The sequence below is a fragment of the Carassius carassius genome, chromosome 36 (assembly GCF_963082965.1).
Source record: "Carassius carassius chromosome 36, fCarCar2.1, whole genome shotgun sequence".
NCBI classification, from domain to species: Eukaryota; Metazoa; Chordata; class Actinopteri; order Cypriniformes; family Cyprinidae; genus Carassius; species Carassius carassius.
In genome coordinates, this window is record NC_081790.1 from 18,929,016 (window position 1) to 18,943,041 (window position 14,026).

Consider the following 14,026-nt stretch of genomic DNA (forward strand, 5'->3'; position numbering starts at 1 on the left):
AAGTTTGATTATTTATAACACACAAGGAACACCATATTAAATCTATTTCATTTACAGTACAATGGACGGTATCATATCTTGACATTGTTTATTTAAGATCTGCACAGTATCTTACTACAGTTTGTGAGTGGTTAGATGTTGAATGATTCCTGAAGAGCTAATGTTAATTGATGTGAGCTTAATAATCCAACTGAAAAAAAATTCAATGTTTTATATGGTTACATTTTATTTTGATGGTCACTTTAATCAATCAACTATAAGCAACTTTGCAACTACATACCAATTAACTCTCATTAGAGTATTAGTATGCTCAAGAATGCTAGAATCTAGTATGATGGAATAAGTTGACGTACTTGCAAAGACACTTATATTCAGTTTATCTGTTGGTTGACCATCAAAATAAAGCATTAGCATACATTTATAGTAGCAGACACTCTAATGACTGCTAGTTGATATGTAGTTGCGGAGTTACTTATCAACAGCTGTCTAAAGGGTACCATCAAAATTAAACTGATATTACAATAAAAATAGTTTAAAGCAAATGTGTCATATTACACATTTATTTGATCTGTTATATGATCTTATGGCTGTTTGAGAGCAAAATTATTATTATTATTAATATTATTATTACTACTTATAAGTGGTCTTTGACCACTTTAAGTAGCATCAGAAAAATGCAAGATATGAGACTTATAATACATTATAACTATGAGAAATATAATCAATTGTAAAAGTGGATGCAACGCATTCATTGTGTTGTAAATCATCATACTCTTAAAAGCTATAACCACAAATAAGTAAATATTATATTAAAACTGTTCTTATTAATATTAATTAGATGATACAACATATTATATGTTTTATTATAATGCATTATGTATTCATTATAATGCTTTAAGAATACCCTTATAATGTATTATAAATACGGGCTTTATAGAAAGTGTTCCCGAAACATTTTCTAACATTATCGGTGTCTTTAATGATAATTTTGATCAACTAAATGTGTCCTTTTTAAATAAATAAATAAAAATAAACAAATGTCTCACTGACCCAAAAACTTAAAAAGTTATAGGCATTATAGGCATTTCTCCCCAAATAAACATAGCATACAAAAGCAAATTTAAAAAATGCCACATGGTACATCATACACTACTAACATTCTAGTTTACTAATGTTACTCCATATAACATTATTCCAACATCCTCCACACTCTCACTAATGTAAAACTATAATTTAGTAAGCAAGCCCTATAAAGGCCAAGAAAAAAATTCGGTAAATGCTTGGCGGCTGTAATTCCATCACTATTACTATAGTAGGTATAGTGAAGTCATCTGTTGGCTTTATACGTGGATGCATCTCGTGGGTCACTGCTCGGGTTACTCCAGTCATCAGCCTCGGGACCTGTCTGATAATGTCGCCATGCTGACTTATTGAAGACTGGAAGACGCTCAAAAGAATCACTAGAAAGAGCCTGGAGAGAGTGGGAAGAAAACCATTTCTAGTCGAAGCTAATGGTATTACTCAGTCTTATCTAAGTGTCTCACAGATAAAAACGTCAATGCAAATACCTTAAGATGAATTACTGCATCCGTCCCAAACCCTTCAATCGAGTACAGGCTCAATTCTCCCTGAAAGTAGCGTGCATAGAGTCTACAGATTGGCAGTCCGTAGCCAAAACCAGCCTGCATGGACAATATAAACAGGTGGCATGAATCTATGCATACAAATACAGACTTGTGCTGTCTGATGGGTCATTACCAGTGGCACAGCAGTTTGTGAAGGAACAAGATGTGGTGTTGGAGCAGTGGAATACGTGTAATTGAAGAGACGATCGATCTTTTGTAAGGGGACACCACCACCTTTGTCACTAATCTAGGAAGGCACATAAACATCAAATTAATAAAGTGCAGGTGTTACTATGAGCTTTTGTAATCGCCATAAGTATTCATGTTTTTGCTAAATAGTCTTGAATGGAACCTTTATTGAAAGATCCTCTTTTCCCAGAGTAACCATTGCTTTCACTGGAGGAAGCCCCTCACTGCTGTTTTCATAGAGCTCCACTGTTGCCCGCATGGAGTTCTGCACATGTACACATCAAATAGTAACTTACCCAGATGTATAGTAAGTAAAAGGAAGAAAATAGCTGGCAGAAGTCCTCATAAAACATCATTTGAGAAAGAGTTCATTGTGTTCCACTGTAAAGATCACCTAAGAATAAGAAAAAAACTTTTGGTGACACTTTAGGTTCAATTCATTAAAGGAATAGTTTACTCAAAAATTAAAATATTGTCATCATTTACTCACCCTCATGTCATTCCAAAGCTGTATACATTTCCATTTTTGGGTGAACTATCCTTTTAACTTCAGATACAATGAACTACCAATGAAAATACTTTTATAGCATTTGCTATTATCTAAGTTGATGGTAATTTCTACATACTGTATACTAATATTTGTATTTAAATAATAAATTAACATAGGTTATGTTATGTATTAAGAATTATTATCAGTGTTTTTAGTATCATTTAGTTACTATAACAGTTTTTACTAATAATTAGTTTTTATTTTTATATTTCAATAAAAAATACAGCAATTTTTTGTGATTGTCATTTTCATTCGTTTTTTAATGTCTATATAGTTTTAATTAAAATGTATTTCTGTTTTAGTGTTAGTTATTTTAGTACATAAAGTTGCATGCAATTAAAAAAGTCTGAAATTGTTTTTTATATTTCATTTAACATTTAATTATTTCAAACAACGATTTTTGATGGCTTAGTATGGGGTTACTTTTAGTTTTTCTTTACTATAACAATCCTGATGATTATTAATAATATTCAAACTTGCCTCCTTTTGATGAAAGTACACTTTGAAAAAAGATTAGTATAAAATGTTTGAAGAAATAATTTTTAAGTTTCCTTCTAAAATATAATGATTAAACAACAATTAACTAGGAATAATTGTTTATTTATAAATTAGCATTAAAGGGATTGTTCACCCAAAAATGAACAAGTGAACGAGTCATTATCTGGCTCGGCTCGGTGTTCATCTCTCTCTTCACAGCAGTTCAGTCAGTGTACTGTTTGAGTAAATGAATTACTCTGGGATATTGATTTGTTTGAACTCAGAGGAAGTGTCAGCCACATTAAAAAATTTAACAGCTTAAGTCATTTGCAGATTAATGCATATTGGAGATGCGAACAGTTTAAAACGATTCAGTTCGATTTGGTGAACTGTTTCAAAAAGATCCGGTTACATCGAATGATTCGTTCGCGAACCGGATATGACAAACTGCTGTGTTTTGAACTCTCTTACAAAAGACACGGAAGAGAAGACAATGCTGAATAAAGTCGTAGTTTTTGCTAGTTTTGGACCAAAATGTATTTTCGATGCTTCAAAAAATTCTAACTGACCCTCTGATGTCACATGGACTACTTTGATGATGTTTTTCTTACCTTTCTGGACATGGACAGTATACCGTACACACAGCTTCAATGGAGGGACTGAGAGCTCTCGGACTAAACCTAAAATATCTTAAACTGTGTTCCAAAAATAAACGGAGGTCTTACGGGTTTGGAACAACATGAGGGTGAGTTATTAATGACATAATTTTGCAAATTGGGCGAACTAACCCTTTAACCTAGATTATAAAATACTATAAAAAGTTGTTTGTGTTTGTTGTTTAATTTCTTCATTGTTTGTATCTGACGCATAAATTAATGCTTACAAATTAAACCTTATTGTAAAGTCTCACCCGGCCCTTCTTTCTCCTTTTAAATTAGCCAACTGTCTATTTTTCTTGCCTTGAAGAGCTCAAACAGCATGTGGAAAAGATGAGAGGGCACATAGACCACCTGTATAGGCTTCTTTGGAGCTTTGGCTAGAAGATGGGCAAGATGGAACAAGATAGGTAGGCGCATATACATTAAAAGAAAGTATAATTTCGACATATGTTATTAAGCACAAGTCTCACAGTTGATTTCCTCGATCTTCAGTTCAGGAGCTGTCATGTAGTACTTCTCACAGAGCATCTTTGCGCTCACATATGCATCTGAGATAAGAAATAAGAATCTTCAGAACCATGTTTATTTTATGTATCTGTGCATGTCTCTTTATCTCACCTCTCACCACCTCAGTGACATTGCACGCTGGGTCGATGCTTCCGATGTGTTTTGGTTGTCCAAGACAAGCGGTGTCACCAAACAGAAGAGCTGCAACAGAATGGAGAGCTGCTTAGACCCCAGTTCTAAAGACTATAAAGACATTCCTTCCATCAGATTTAATTCCTTAACATTAATCCAACATGAACATGATGTCACCCACTGTGCTGGTTGATGAGCATGCGGAAAGAAATGCGGTTGGTGTAGAAGCGGTCAAGAAAGTACTGCACATTGCTGGTGATGAAGGAGTCAAAACCAAACTTCTCTTTGTATTCGATGACACCCTGGGCCATAGTGGGCACCACGTCACTGTGCCTGTTCTGAATCTTAATCAGGATTTCTAGGAAGCTGAAGCCCACAATTATAAATCGTTTTGGGGTAAAAGACCATTTGGGTAAAAATAATAGAACATACATGCATTTTCTTTACAAATAACTATGTTTAAGGGAATAGTTCACCCAAAAATGAAAATTGGCTGAAATACTAACCCTCAGTCCATCCAAAAAACATGCAAATCTTCACTTAAAAAGACTGTCCCCATGAGGAAACAAACAAATCAATATCTTGGAGGGCCTGAGGGAAAGCACTAGGGTTGGGTATCGAGAATCGAGTATCGAGTGGAACTGGGACTAGCTTTGCGATTTTCCCGGTATCGTTCAAAAGTTTTAATTTCGATTCCTAGTTTCGATTCCTAAAGCTTAAAAGAAAGAGAAAAAAAAGTTTCGATTCACAGTCCGCCCGGCGCCGACCGGAAGAAGAAACCGCTGAACACCAACGAAGAAGCGTCCACCGGAAGATTTGGTATAACGAGCGATCGAACATGGACAGCGTGCGTCGGCGGTCCAAAGTGTGGCTTCAATTTTCGAAACAAAACGAAATCTCTGCAAAATGCAACATTTGCAGCAAGATTGTTTCGTGCATAGGAGGGTGCACGTCAAACATGATAAAGCACCTCCGATGTCATGGAGTGCAAGTAAATGTGTGCCCTGTATTTGACGCGCTGCGTGTACCTGCTGCTAATCTGGACTGAGTTTTAAAAGTTGTCTCTAATAGTTTATTTTCTATTCTGCACCAGGTTAGCCCATCAGTGGGAGCAAGGTAATGTTTAAGTACCTGCAGTATCATACACTGTCATGTGTAAATGTTTGTAAGGTTTTCAAAAATAAAGCTCTCTTGAGGAAAGTGTACCCCTGTGAAAATGTATTCATAATTAATAATATTTATATAATATTCAAGTTCATAGATTTGATATTTATATTGTAGTTGATAAAAAGTTAATAAAAAGTAAAAAGTTCATAGAATTCAAATCGATGGAGAAGGTCAGACTATTTTCTTCAGAAAGACAGTTGGTTAGCTAAGCTCATTTAAAAAATCTTAAACTTTTTTTGACCCTGTCTCTTAAAAGAATCGGAATCGAGAATCGTTGGGAACCGGAATCGAAACAAGGAATCGGAATCGGACTCGGAATCGTTCAAATTTAAACGATACCCAACCCTAGAAAGCACATTTTCATTTCTGGGTGAATAATTCCTTTAATGCTCATCCCTTCAAGAAAAATAAATAAAATAATTTTAGATTTTCCCTGGCAAAATTGTGTTAGTTGAAAAACAAGACAGTGTTTGCAAAGGTTGCAGACTCACTCTTTAAGGGTGCGGGGATCCTCCGGACTGCTTTTCTCATACTCTAACAGCTCTTCAAAGCTCTGGCTATACCTACGTAATACCACAGAAAGATATGTATTAAAGATGTTACAATAAATGGCAAAATGAATGTAATTCCTACTTACCCACTACAGCAAAAGACAGAAATAACAGATTTAAAACCATTTTCAAGCTGCTAAAAGTACAAGTGTTCTAATAATTTTGGCTACCACTACAATTGATACACAATGAATACAATGAATTATTACTATTTTTATACATTTTATTTTTTAGCTTTGGATGCTAAGTACTTCATAACAGTGTTGCATACAACAATTTTTTAATTATGGAATAATCAAGAAAATTCACCTTTATATAAATAGTGCTTTGTACAATACAGATTGTTTAAAAGCAGCTTCACTCTAATAAACAGAAAACTGACAACGTTGAATAAATGTGTGAATAAAACTGTGTTGATGTTGTAAATTCAGAAATTATGAAGAATTTCAATTTAGTTATGAAGCAGCGCTACCGAAGATAATATAGTCATTATTCAGCTCAATTCAGTTCAAGTTTTGTTCTTATCTGAAAGTGTCAGTGTACTGTAGAATGTATAATATTACTGAATAATAAGTGTCTTTTGAACCTCAACTAAGCAAAACAAAGTGCAACAGTGGCAAGGAGCCTAAACTCCATCAGATGAAATGGGGGAACAAAAAATAAAAAAAACCTTGAGACTGCAGGACTTCAGCTTCATTCTACATTTACATTCTGCTACATGATACTTCTTTGTATGCACACATTTCTTCAAAACAATCACTCTGTGCCCTTTACACCAAACCCAGTCACAGTTTACCCACAGCTCACACTCATCATCACACCTGACTTCCTCACCAGGACTCGAGCAGTTTGATGGATGGCTGGCTCTGAAGACTTGCGGGTAACAAGGAGACTTCCCTCATCGTGTTGGCCAACCTCACTGCTAGTTCTTTCCTCAGAAACATGTAGGAGGTTTTTTCACATGCATTGTCCCTGCCTGGTTAAACAAGAAGCAACAACAAAGTTATTCTTCGTTTTCCGATGCTGAGCCTGTTGAGTCTATGTATGCTATGCATGAGTGTGCACTTCTACTGCAGAATTACAACTATTGTATACTCAAAAAGATTATCAATCAAGATTATCAAAATAATTATCAATCAAGAGTACTTAAAAGGAATGTTACACCTCAGACATTAAATATCATACACTACCAGTCAAAGTATTATTATTACTTTCCATATTTTAGAATAATAATGAAGTCCTTAACAGTGAAATAACACAAATGCGGATATATTAAAAATATATAGGCTATATATATATTAAGCTTTTATTTTTATATAGGTAATTCAGATTACATATATATTTTTTATCTTCCCAAACTTTTGACTGGTACTGTCTGTTGGACATTATGCATAACATAACCACACATGGGGCTCTTTTGAGTTACATAAGTTGTGTAATAATGCATTTATTTATACCAAAAGCACATATTATCCTTTGCAAAACTGGACCAAGTTCGTTTAGTTATGACACAGGGTGATATGTAATGGAGAGTCTATTTTTATTCAGTTGATGGCAGTGCCAGCAGAGCTTTAGCGTTCCCTTGACTTAACAGTCAAGGTTGTTTATAAAGTATAAACATAGACGTGTTTATTTAATCGCAAGGAATATGTGGTGAGATAAAAAACTAAATGTTCAACATAAGACACAGTAGAAATCACTGAAGGCAGGTTCAGCACGAGAAAATTGTACATTAATAAAATATTATCTGTTGCAGCGGTTTATCACAATGTTTCATTACTCACCAAAATCCAGAAATTGCTTGATTGACATCGGTGAGGGCGAGAACCTTGAATAATATTCAATTTTGTGCGTGACATCTTTCAGTAAGTAGTTAAGCAGTTTCATGTTTAGAAAATAAGTCTGTCAACGACCATACAGCTCCAGTATAGCGCTCACTCCTGACTTTTATTGCGCTTGCTGTCACGCTGAATCTTGTGATCCTCATCACGTGACACGACAGCGCGTGCTATCACTTGTAGGGTCGATTACAACTGGTTGCCAGATTAGGGATGGAATGTAATATGCCAAATAGCTGCTTCCATTTTGTGCAAACTATTATACGATGCTAATGGGATATCAGCTAATAAAAAAATAAATCATATGTAGGCTAGCCTACTTCATTAGTGACCCTGGATTTGACTAGAAAAAATATTTAAGACAACACACAATCAGTAGAATCTGCAGTTGTTAGTAATAGACATTGCTTACATTGCTGTAGATCTATACCACAGCATATACTTAATTCAATTTTTCAAAGTTTTTGTGAACATTTTAAAAAGCTGCAAGTTCATTTTATAAACCAATCTGTGATCTAGAAGGAACATAAAAATAAACATTCAAAATAATATTTTCTGCAGAATAAATATTCTATTCAGTTACCAAATTAGATCAGATCACAGTGTACATACAGAATTATAAATTAATAGAACTAGGAGTTACTAATAAAGGAAGTGTTCTGTATTGTCATATTTGTAGTGTCAAATGTGGATTTAATGTTAAATAATTTTGTATGTAAACAGGTTAAAACTTATGTGAAACATATATTTGCTACATACTGTATGCTTAAAACACATATTTTAAGACTATTAAATTAATCCCAAGACTACATAAGCATCCTCCATATCCGTTTAGACAGTAACATGAGAGGTGATCTATAGGCAGTCTATAGAAATTAATGTACTGTTATCTGCAACCTCAGGAACTCTTAATCGCACAGTACAGAGATAAAAGTATACGGATCAGCTGTTATTTAGAAAGTTGATGGCCAGTGGAGGTGTTTGTAAACATTTGGAATCAATAACATTCTCCATTGTGATGTCTTATGGCAGGATAACAAATCATACTTGCATGCTTTTTCTTTTCATAAAAGTATACACATAAAAATGTACCTTTGTAACACACCCACTCCACAGTATTGTAGTTTAAATGTGGAGATCTCAAACAGTTGCAGACTTTTTCTGCTTTATCTTTTGTTTTTAGTTATCTCCAATCAATGCCTATGAAAAATATTTGTCTGTAATTAAGTTTAGTGCGACCTTCAGGTCAAATTGTGCTTTGTGATTCAAGCAGGTATGGCTCAATCCAATTTAAATTAAGAAATATTTCAGATTCTGTCAATAATCAAATAAATGTTCTATATTTGCCACCAGCAAGAATGCCTTGTAATTTTTGTACTTGTAATGACATGTAATTTTTCCATTAGGCTCTTTATGTCACGGTTGGTAAACCGTGATCTCGGGGTGTTTACACTTTGTGGTGAATTCTGTGTGCTCCGCGTCTGCACTGATTAGTTGTGGGCGTCTCCGTTAATTGTATCAGCAACAGCTGCCACTCATTACTCATCCATATAATGGCTCGTCTCACGTCTTGTGTTTGTGAGATCGTTGTCTAATGTTCGATGTGGTTCCCCTGTTCGTTTGGCTCTCAGTGTTGTTTTGCATTTGGATGTCTGTGTTTTCCCTAGAACCTCATCCACTCTCCGCACGTTCACTCAGCTACGGACACTTACCTTCGGCTCTGTTCACCGCAGTTCCTGTGCCACTCTCTCCTGCTGCCTTCACGCCGACGTCATCCGGATTACTCACCTTCTCTCCGCCCTCAACTGGATTCCTCACCTCTTCACCATCACCACGGATTATCGTTGTCTCATCGTCCCCGTTTGTTTGTGTACTCAGATTCATATCATCTCATTAAACTTGTTAACTCGCATTTGCTTCCAGACTGTCCTTTCACCCACCGTCACACTTTATAGCCTACATACTTTACATAATGCATCAATATATACATTTATTAAAAATAAAAAATACAAAAGGCAATCAAAAAGGGCACAATGTTAAGTCGTATATATAGAAGATATCATTTATAAAGTACACTGCAAAAATAAAACAATATTATTCAGATCTCTGAAATCTTTTACACGATCTCCCAAAGATACGTCTATTGTCTCTGAGTTATGAATTTACTTCCAGTTCAACGGAAGCAGCTTTAGAATAAGGAGGAGAAATATATTATGTGCATGGAAAATCTTACAATGTACCCATAATTTGGACCAAACCTAAACTTTGGTGTATTTAAATGAATAGGAGAAAGCAATATTATTGATAAACAACTCTTATTTTTGTCAGAACTTGCACAGCAACATGCAGCTTTTTACTTCCAAAGACGCTATTTGATGGACTGGAGTCATAGGGAGTACTTGTGGGTTTATCAGCTGTTTGGACTCTGATGGCACCCATTCATTGCAGAGGATCCATTTGTGAGCAAGTGATTCAATGCTACATTTCTCGAAATCTGTTCCTATGGAACAATAAACTCATCTTGAGTGACCAGTATTATTCACATAAACTTCTCAAATGTTAACATTTTACTGCATATGCTGTTTGCAATCACTCACCTATTCATTGTCAACAGTCTAACAAAATAACTTATTAAATCTATATGCTCACCTAAATTTAATGAACACAATCTGTCAAACACCACCTTACAGATACAATACACACACAAAATAAATACTGTATATAATTATTTCATTCAGGTGCAATAATGTTGTATAATTACATACTATATATAAAAGGAATCAAGAAAAAGTAGTTGTTGAAGCTATAGGGCTATGGCAAGAAATCTTGCACTTATATAATAACAAATAAACGATTACAAACAACACTTCTCACAACTAGCAAGATTTCACAATATCTCCTTCTACAGGATGAATCACAAATTGCTGTAAAGTTAAAGTAAAAACTGTAAAGAGAAAGAGTCCCCTTCATTTTTAAGAGAAATTGTTTGAGAATATGCAGCTTTATTTTTCACTTGATCTTATTTTGACAGATCATATTTTAGCAAGTAGCTAACTCAATGACAAAAAGAATGCCTGTCAACAATAAAGTAGGCTACATAGAAATATGTACGGATGTGTGGAGACTCATCTGTGTCAACCATAACAGATCTCAAGTTCATAAAACCAGTTTTGCCTGTCTGTCACATGTATGAGACAGCCCAGGCATGTTTTACATAGATATGGATACTTGTTATGCCACATTATATTGTACAGTGAAGCAGAAAGAAAAAGAAAGCAATGCTTTTTGGGTTAGGCTCTTTGAGTGGGCTATTATCTGGACAGTGTGGGAATATATGAATTTGGTGACCAGCGGGTGGCTTAGAGCTATTTGTGGAAACCAAGCCTTTATGTTAATCAGCTAAGAAGCTCAGCATACAACTGCAGCCTCTCACTCTCACCAGGATAAAAACAGTGAACAAGTACTCTGTTCTATACAAGACCAAACATTTCCTGCAAAACAGTGAGCAACGTCTAATAGCTTGGAGCACACTGATTACATTTATAACATGCACGATCTGGAAATACACTGTTTTTTCATGGACAGATTAATTGCTTAGAGCTTTTTATCTAAGCCTATCTATTCTGATTTTCCATGACAATAACGGTGCTGTAATAACTTAATACTACTGCAGTTACTACTGAAGAAGACAGCTCACCTCCAAAAGTTGTGAACGCCTCACTATAGTGATGTGAAGTCCGAATCATTCACACGAATCGGTTCTTTTGAACCGGTTCAAAAGAGTGATTCAGCGATCTTTTTTTTATTTTATTTTTTTTATCATGGCATCATGCATCTCTGACATCCCGGCGTTTCATGCTAAAAAAAATCCAAATAAAGCCACCAGCAGGCGCATACATATTTTTAATAAGTTTAATAGTAAGAGTGTTTATTTGGCCTAATTTCAAGTGTAGCTCACCATTTCAGTTTGCTATAGACATGCATCATAAATCAATTAGGGATTTAGAACCGTTTAAAATTTTATGTGAATGGTAATGCACTTTAGCATGTTTTAGCATGTTCAGACACATTTTTTTATTATTAAAATTCATGCCTGAGAAAAAAAAATGACAAAATGTAGTTGTATATTTCACTAGAATGTTAATATGTATTACATATAACACTGTAATTTTCAATAGAAATCCCCTATTCTGAAATTTCATGTGAGGCTGATTTCGCAACATTTACCAGCAAAAACATGCTGGGTTTGAAAGTGCCTTATGTAAATCGCTATTTTTTTAAATGGTGTTAATGTGACCGGACCATAATATTTCCACTAATCAGCTAATAAAGTAGTTTACTTCTCGCTTCAATATTAGGTATTATTATCAATTGATAGTTGATTTAAGATCCGCTCGAACCGATTTAGTCAGATTCGTTCAGACCGATTCAACTGATTCATCCAAAAGATCCGATTCAAAGGAACGATTGGTTCACGAATCGAACATCGCTACTACACTTGCGTTAACGGCCGCTGTGTTGTTTGGATTGCAGTAGGAGAGTGGCTAGGGCTAGAGAGAGAGTGAGAGGGAGGGAAGGAGAGAGAGATGAAAATCACTGCCCGGCCACACGACAGACACGCCACGCATGAAGAAATTCAACGGCCGTGGCGACACTGAAGGGCTGTCATATCTCGGGAGGTTGCGGGCAGCGTCCGTGGTGTAGAGAGCTAACGTTACCTTCAAAATTTCTCCCGTGTTTTCCACGAAGTGAAGGAGGTGAAAACTGCCCGCCGCCATTTTTTGGAAGTGACTGACTGGGAGTGAAGAGTTAGCTGTAAATTGTCCACAGCTGATTTAGTTTATATTTCCTGTGAGTCTTCACCTTCAACACTGTCAGCTCGGACGGCCTGGATACTGTACGTTAAATACACCGCTTCTTTTTCTCCAATATACGAGCTGCCGAATGTCCAAAGGAATAAACAAGAAGTGATTTTGTTTACACATTTCTCCTGAATTCTCACTAACTTAACTGTTCCTCCCAGGATAGCTGGTAATAGCACGCTGAGGTTTTCTTCTGGAGTCCACTCAAACCTGGCCTGGTGGACGGGTGAGTTCAACTAACGTTACACCCTCAAACGAGCCGTTTATCTGTTCTTGTCAGGACCTTACTGATGTCTCGCTGCGGTTGTGTCAGTATTTTGTCGTCGTAGGAAGTTGGCTATCATTCCACTAACTGCTCCGATCAATATATGGATAATATTGCTTGGGTTTGGTCTACAACTTTTGACGGTGTTTAATCTTGTGAAACAGACAGCCTACATACTTAAAACGTTTCTCGAATAGCTGTCACTAATGTTTGAGACTTCTGCTGCTTGGTAGGTAACTTAACGTTAAGCGTAATTTTATTTTGTGCCAGCATGTAGAATTGACAAACTTGGTTTAGGGTGATATTGGTTGGTTTATATTGGTAAATTTACTTTGACATTCATTAGTGTCGAATGGATTGCAAGTGTTTATATAAATATCAAAATCTTTAAACTTTGCAAGGTTGTTCCCTGCTTTGATGGATTAAACCAAGAGGTGAATGAAAACTATATAGTATAAATATCAACTAACCACATTGTTTTTACAACAACCTCCAGTAGGCTATGGCACATTATTGCAATGGCACTCCCTCCCAGTTTCACTGCACTGTTTTCAACAGCAGGCTTTGTTGACTAAACAAAAACAAGCATTTTAGGGCCTAGTAATTGTTACCTTCCTCATTATATAAATTAACTATCCACAGCTCTGTTATGCGAAGTAATCAGCTGATTAAAGCCCTGGTTTATCGAGCTGGGTATTCCCTTGTTGTGAGCTGCATTCGGTGACGCGCGCCGCATTCCTCATCTCAAGAGTGTTTACATTGCGTGACACACACTGGACTGGCCAGCAGCCCTTGTACTCTTCTCCATACCTAAAGCATAATTCATGATGGTCACCTGGCCTAGGGACAATACAGTTCACTTATTAGCTTAGCAATCGCTTTTTAATAGATCACTTCCGAACAGCATCGTCTCATTGCTGAAAGAAGCTAAGCCTGAATATTGATCGCCTATTGAGACTGCGCTGCTCTTCCCATTCTTTATTAATGTGGATCTATTGGTGTGCATACGAGATTCACTGTGCTTATATGGAGTTTGGCAACCGTTTGCATGTTAAAATGTCTTGAGATCTATCTCTGAATGATAAATATTTATTTTGTAGTTGTATCTTTTAACAAAGGGCACGTGCTTGTTTTTCTGTCTTGTTGCAAGGCCTTGTAATATGCATATTGCTTAAGCTGTGAATTAAATTCGTAGTTGTTGTTT

General features: G+C 35.8%; 2 protein-coding genes across 3 annotated transcripts in view; one reads left to right on the plus strand and one right to left on the minus strand.

Annotated features, from left to right (window-relative positions):
- Positions 1 to 208: 208 nt before the first annotated feature.
- Positions 209 to 12,551, minus strand: pdk3b (pyruvate dehydrogenase kinase, isozyme 3b). 2 transcript variants are annotated; one of them, XM_059526650.1, is made up of 11 exons: positions 12,414 to 12,551; positions 6,692 to 6,833; positions 5,798 to 5,869; positions 4,321 to 4,505; positions 4,119 to 4,208; positions 3,971 to 4,048; positions 3,801 to 3,877; positions 1,978 to 2,079; positions 1,759 to 1,872; positions 1,569 to 1,682; positions 209 to 1,471 (listed from the first exon to the last, which is right to left on the minus strand). In XM_059526650.1, exons 2-11 carry the CDS (start codon positions 6,799 to 6,801, stop codon positions 1,328 to 1,330), a joined length of 1,086 nt encoding a protein of 361 aa, XP_059382633.1. In that variant the 5' UTR covers positions 6,802 to 6,833; positions 12,414 to 12,551; the 3' UTR covers positions 209 to 1,327. The 2 variants fall into 2 exon arrangements, with proteins under 2 accessions (XP_059382633.1, XP_059382632.1); XM_059526649.1 differs by lacking the exon at positions 12,414 to 12,551 and adding an exon at positions 7,642 to 7,815.
- Positions 12,552 to 12,662: 111 nt separating this feature from the next.
- The window catches only part of taok1b (TAO kinase 1b), a 51,462-nt gene continuing 50,098 nt past the window's right edge, over positions 12,663 to 14,026 (plus strand). Inside the window, exon 1 of the mRNA XM_059526647.1 lies at positions 12,663 to 12,783. The gene's annotated coding sequence lies outside the window, so the exon portion shown is untranslated. The remainder of the gene's footprint in view (positions 12,784 to 14,026) is intronic.